The sequence below is a fragment of the Arachis ipaensis genome, chromosome B03 (assembly GCF_000816755.2).
Source record: "Arachis ipaensis cultivar K30076 chromosome B03, Araip1.1, whole genome shotgun sequence".
Lineage (NCBI taxonomy): Eukaryota > Viridiplantae > Streptophyta > Magnoliopsida > Fabales > Fabaceae > Arachis > Arachis ipaensis.
This window is the reverse complement of record NC_029787.2, coordinates 129,131,923-129,138,530: the sequence shown is the minus strand read 5'-3', so window position 1 is coordinate 129,138,530 and position 6,608 is coordinate 129,131,923. Positions and strand designations below refer to the sequence as shown.

The 6,608-nt window shown below is 36.7% G+C and overlaps 1 protein-coding gene across 5 annotated transcripts; it reads right to left on the bottom strand.

The window, feature by feature from the left end:
* LOC107631720 (phosphatidylinositol 4-phosphate 5-kinase 7) lies at positions 6-5,997 on the bottom strand. Of its 5 annotated transcripts, none has more exons than XM_021119806.1 (12): positions 5,914-5,997; positions 5,586-5,651; positions 5,309-5,476; positions 5,060-5,211; positions 3,875-4,945; positions 3,429-3,596; positions 3,113-3,278; positions 2,517-2,627; positions 2,242-2,429; positions 1,655-1,809; positions 1,044-1,212; positions 6-418 (listed from the first exon to the last, which is right to left on the bottom strand). In XM_021119806.1, the coding sequence occupies exons 4-12, from the start codon at positions 5,074-5,076 to the stop codon at positions 136-138; spliced, it is 2,328 nt and encodes a 775-aa protein (XP_020975465.1). In that variant the 5' UTR covers positions 5,077-5,211; positions 5,309-5,476; positions 5,586-5,651; positions 5,914-5,997; the 3' UTR covers positions 6-135. The 5 variants fall into 5 exon arrangements, with proteins under 5 accessions (XP_020975465.1, XP_020975464.1, XP_016190746.1 ...); XM_021119805.1 differs by lacking the exon at positions 5,914-5,997 and adding an exon at positions 5,773-5,866; XM_016335260.2 differs by lacking the exon at positions 5,914-5,997 and adding an exon at positions 5,773-5,866 and having other exon boundaries at positions 5,309-5,433.

Below are 6,608 nucleotides of genomic sequence, written 5' to 3'. Positions count from 1 at the left end.
ATATATCATGCAGAAAGTAACAACGATTATCCAATAAATAAACTGCTCTTGACTTGGTACAATTAATTACAAAGATATGACTCGCAGATCAAAAGAATTTACAAACATGGATATAATAAAAAAGCAATATATATATCAGGGAGTCTCCGGAAATACTTTTTTATCCAAGAAATTGATGAAACGCTCAGCATATAACTTGGGTTCTACTACTGATATGGTCATGGGGTCAAATTGCAGCGACTTAATATTATGCTCAATTTTCTTTCTGGCATTGTATTCCTGCAATATATCGATTACTCCCATGTACAGCACCACATCATAGACCTCAAAAAGCTCAATTTCTGATGCCTCCACCTTATCCTTCTGAACCTTGCGCGTAGCTTGAGCTGGCATGTTTACTCCTAGTTGCACTCTCAACCTGATAATCAAGCCAGGTTGCAGAGTTACAAAACATAAACACAAGAAACAATAACATTTTTACTTAGAGTTGATAAGAAAGTAATTGACATCACATTGAATATAGAGGACGAGACAGAATTCACGGAAAAAAGGATATTTTCAGCTTTCATTCTGACTATAATGATATGGTATCAGTGAAGCATAGACATTCACATGGACATAAACATAGAGACACACATCAACTTTTTGAAATAACACACGAATACGGCATATATAAAGGTTTAAATAAGTTTTTAGTCTCTACAAATATAGGTTATTTTTCTTTTAATCCCTCTAAAATTGTGTTAATTTTGGTCATTCTTTTAATGCTTAGTCCTTGTCATCAATTTACAAATTAATCGGCATGTGGTATGTGCAACATGGCACAAAGTTAGTGGCATTCACACCATTACTGCAAAACTGCAATTATCTCTCTTGTTAAGATATAAATATAAACTGAACTATAAAATTGATTATTTTTTATATGCTTCTATGACCAAAGAAATTATAGAAAATACTGGTAAATTTCTGGGTTAATGAATGCTGAAATGGGAAAAGTAACAAAAGAGTGTAGAGCACAAGAACAACTAATTCAAAGAAGATACCTTGCAGTACCAGGAAGTAAAAGATCAACTTCTTTGTCCCCAATGGAGTATGCCCTCAACGTATTTCCTCTAATGTGGGGTCCAGGTGCAGTGTTCACAGAGCCCGGTTCATGGGCAACCAACAGCAACCCTTTAGGAAGAATCAACTCATCCCCTTCCTTGACTGAATCTAGTGTACGTAAAGCAGGCCCAAATTCTCTCAATATAAGGCAAAAGAATTTTTCAAAAAGAAAAAGCAGGAAAAAGAACTTTGTAGCGAATTTGTAAAACAACTCAAAACAGAAATCATGAGTTTATGTTTCATCAGATCTGTCAAAGGATATGACTGAGATAGCCTTTATAAAGGCTCGAGGGATCCTGCCCAATGAGCTTAGGCTCACCTAATTCTTAAGAGCGATATTTACATGCTATAAAATATATCAAAAAACTATAGATGTAAAAGATGTTATAGGTTCATTAGAAATATGACCAGCAAAACTTTTTTCCACTAGATGGGGTTATATATGTTCACTAGATATGCGACCAACAAAACACTTTTTCCCCCTGGATATGGTTGGCTATATAGATTAAATGAAACATTTGTCCTATCTGTAGAAAAATTTAATAATTACCTTCTCCAGAAGATAAGCTATCCTGTTGCTGTAAAGATCCAGGATATTCCGCTAAGGCCCTTAGATTCTCTGGAGCTCTGAAATGTAATCCTAGCAGAAGGCTATAATCAATTATGTGCTGAGACTCCAAGAAAGTGCAGTCTAGAGAAATTTGTCTGCACCAGAAAAATGAAATCCAGTCATAAATAGAAGGTAAGTTAATAATCCCAAGTCAATGAGAGGTTGAATGCAGTTGCCACTGATAAATAGTTCAGTTCATAGTTCATACACACTGACACTACTAGTCACAATCACAACTCAATGCTACCACATGCCACAGCCAGGTATCCATATGAAAGTAAATCTATCATAACTTACTATATATGAATAGATACTACTTGTTGGAGTCCCATATCACCTAGAGATAACAAGACCTAGATAACCTTTATATGAGCTTTGGCATCCCTCACTTTATAAGCTAACTTTTGGGCTTCATGGCCATTATATGAGCTTGAAATTTTTTACAAGTACTCCTTAATTATTCAAGAAAAATGTGTTGCTTATCATTTCACTTCAACAGAGGTACCTCTCAAAAAGTAGGAACTTACTTGAACAGAGATTCTCGCAATTTTTTATCCATATGAAATTCGTATTTTAGATCAAGATCTTTTAATGTTGTATGGCTGCTAATTTTATCCTTTTCCGTAAATCTTCCATGAGAAGACCCCTTCAGATCATAACGACGGTGGATATGCAATTCTGTGCAGAACATATTCCCCATGACCACAAAACGCACCTAATTGAGAAAATAAGGAAATTTCTATAGCTTTGCCATTTAACAAACAAGGAAGAAAAAAGAGCTAGAGAAAGATATTTGGTGTACCTTTTTCCCACCCCTTAGTTTTATTCGATGTACCCCAAAAAATTTTGTAATAAGAGTATTCTCATGATGCCCTACATGGTAATAGTATTTGGGAAGCATATTGAGCAAAACCTACAAGAAGAGAACCAAAAGTACACTATCATGGACATTTAAATGCGCAAATCAATTCATTATTGATTGCGATAGAGATAATAACATAAATGTATCATCTACTTCTCTATCTTTAACATAAAAGGAACTTCTGATGTTGGACTTCATGAACCTTGCCTTAAAAATTGTCAACAGATTAGTGCATCTTTCAAGAAAATAGCGGCCCACCTAAGTAGGAACTTATGCAATCAATTATTTCTCCCTTTGCATGTTTGTTAAATCATAAAATAAATGCATTTCTCCTGAAAATCCCCATTCAATTGGGGTCCTAGTTAGCCACTTGGCATTAGATTTCATGTAGTTTGTCCCTCAAATTTGTCACACTCTATTGTATCAATCTGCAGTCTATGTGCTATCTAATATGATGATATCTCCAACTGCAGAACTATTAAAAAGTGAAGTTCATACAACAATTGATGAACTCAACACATAAATTGACCGCAAACCTTTAGCTCTGATTTTTTCAGTGTCTTTATCACAAATCTGTCATCTTGAGAAAGAAAGAAGATGCTGCCACTTTTTCCAGGGGAAGATATGTCCCTTAGACCACAATCACCACAGATAGACATCATGTACTCTGCAGCATCCAGTTTGAACATCTCTCTCAAATTCCTGGAAATATATTCTTGTGTAACTATGCAGAGAAATAATAAAACCAAATAAGATGCAGAAAGGGAAGCTATATATGGTTAACTGGAGCGGACTTATGGTGCTCACAATATAACCTGGTTAAGCATGGTTTGCACACAGTTAAATGAATACCTGAAGACCATGGGGCAATAATCCTTCCAGTAGAAGTCTATAGAAGAATGTGGAGGAGTCAACTGTGAACCCTCCTTAGGGAAGTACATCCTTATCCTAGCTCGTTCTCCAAAATCAGATGAACGAACATCACGTGCAGGCACTGGTGTGATTTTGCCAACAGTGTACCTGATAATTCAGCCAACTTGTTCAAAATAATTTTCACATGAAACAAAATATGATAATACTAAGCTGAATCACCCATTTTATCTGTAAGATGATAAAATTTAATTTTCATTATTTTTTTAGTCAACTGTGCTAAGTCATTAGTTAGTGTGTTGAACTCATCCAATTGATCAGTCACATCACTTTGTACACACTGCAGCTCATGATTTTTAAACAAGTCAATAGAAAGAAAAATGATATCAAGAAATGGTTAACAGGATGACTTTAGACCAAGTAATTACCTGATGCCAAGCTGCAAATTAAGCTTCAGAAAATGGCTTCGGCGACCTCCAAAAATGTCTATACATGTGCTCTTCTTTACTTGCTTCACACTAAACTTATTTTGCTGTTTGTTCGTATGAGATACTTCCGAATAGCTCCGAACTCTCTCCATAATCAGCACCCCTTGCATATATTCCCTCTCATAAACTTTAGTACAATTACCAGGTGCATCAGATTGAGCTTCTTTAAAGGATTGGGATGATTTGGTTGAGGAATCATGACATATGCAATCTCCAGCAGGATCTTGAACACCCCAACTCGAATCCAATGAAGAAGTCCTACTCCTATGAGATAGGTTATGTGAACTTTTTGAACTGCTACTTCTTGAAATCTTTTCAGAAAGGCTACGTTTTACTTTCGACTTTTGAGCCATATGTTTTTCTGTATTTAACACCAACCCATTATTTTCACTGTTAAGAGAACTACACCACTTCTTTAGAGATGGTTGTTTACTGCCAGTGGGATAGAATGTTCCTTTTCCATCCTTCAAGCCCTTACTCCATGTCCCAATATAAAGCTCTCCATCTGCAAATCTATAAACACCTGATCCATGTCTATGTCCATTTAACCAAGAACCATCAAAGATATCACCATTAGGCCACTTCATAACCCCTCTGCCATTTATTGCTCCATTTTTCCAATTCCCAACGTATATATTTCCATTATTCCAAGAATACCTCCCGCTGCCTTCACGAATTCCTTCTCTCCATAAGCCTTCATATACATCTGAATTGGGATACTCCTTCCGTCCAATTCCATGCTCAGCGTTCATTCTCCAGCCACCTCTATAAACGCCTGCATTCGATGTAGTCAATGTGCCATAACCATGAAGGAAACCCCCAGAGAATTCACCCTCATACTTTGCCCCTGAAGGAAATATGATCAGTCCTTTCCCAGTCATTTTCCCATCTACCCAGTCACCCTCATATACGGTTCCATCTGACCATGTGTATTTTCCATTGCCATGGGGCAGTATGCCCTTGATCTTACCGACGTAGACATCCCCATTAGAAAATAACTTCTCTTCAAAACTACAATTAAGAAGAAACAGTAGTATCATACTATCATTTAGTACATAAAACAACAGGATGATTGATTAGGTATATAACTATATAAGGAGTTCTGTGACTTTCTTCCAGTATTACCTCCCACCGTCTTCCATGACTTGCAGACTTTCACTGATCCATGAGGATAAATCCAATTTCCTCGAAAAGGTTAATGTAACTCACAGATATGATAGGGAAACAATTCAACTCTGCCTTCAATAGCTTTATAACACTGTGCACCGTGGCGAACTCTGAAACATACATAGAATATAACAATCATAAATTGATGGTCATTCCCAATACTATACTACAAAACAACAGAAGTAAAACCTTTAGAAGGTTTCTTACTGTTTCCTGGAGTCTTCCAACACGTAAAACAGATCCCTCCAAATCCAGGTGAAGATTGTTATGGCAGGATCAAATTGAAACTCAAAACACTTGACGAGAGGAAGGTAATGAAGCTAGCAAGCTAGCTAGTAACGTGCACAAACATCAAAGACTTGAAATTAAGTTTCTCTGCAATCGCAAATCACATAGATGATACTGTTTCTTCCAGATGCGATGAATCCACAAAACAGAGAAAAAAAAAGCGTAATCAGGATACGAATAATGATTGAACAGAAACCTTAGATGGATGATGAATGAATGGAGGAAAATGAAGAGGCAGTGGAATCCTGCAACAGGAGGCAAACTGCAAAGAGGAAGAAGAAGAGTTCCAATCAGTGTGAGGAAGTAAACCCTACCGAAAAGAGAAATGATTGATTGAGGCAGGTTCAGGTGAGAAAGAAGAAGTGATGAATGATTTTTGTAACCGTCTTTATCTGGTTGCAAAGGCGACAAGTACCCCACCATACGGAAATATTCATTTTATATATAAAACTGTAAGAGGAAGAGTCAGGTGCTGATTATACATTTATATACTCTTTTCAAATACAGACACCGTTTGTTATAACCTGAAAGGAACTTGCCTCATTTCTCTGACTTCTCTTTCTTTCTTTCCCTCTTCATTCTTCAACTGCAGCTAAGGTACCAACCTTTTCCACCAGCCTCAAAACCCCACGCCCGCCTTTTACATTTTTTCCCCCTTAATTACCGAAATAAATAAATATTAAATCTTGAATTATAAATACAAACCAATCGAGTAAACCTTGATTTTTATTTGGATAGTTCGGGGAGAAAAAGACAAATAGGTCCCTAACTTTTTGTCCCGCGGACATTTTCACCTCTGACCATTGAAAAATACTTTTAAGTCCCTGACCTTCATAAAACTTGGACGAATTAGTCCCTCCATCCAAATGTCTCCATTGACTGATCTGTCCAAATGCCTCTGTCAGGGACTGATCCGTTCAAGTTTTTTGAAGGTCAGGGACTTAAAAATATTTTCCAATGGTCAGAGACAAAAATATCCGCAGAGCAAAAGGTCAGGGACTTATTTGTCCTTTTCTCTAGTTCGGGCTATCCTGGGAAGCTTTTTACATTACCTGTAAGTAAGTGTCGGAGCTTCGGATACCAACTTGTGCATGCAGCAACCTAGCAGTAGACCCTTAAATGGAGCCCCAATTCGCGACGAATTAATTCTTAATCTGTCGGGTTAAAAAATACCGTAGACAACAAAAAAAAATTATTTTTTTATTTCTTTATTTTTTTT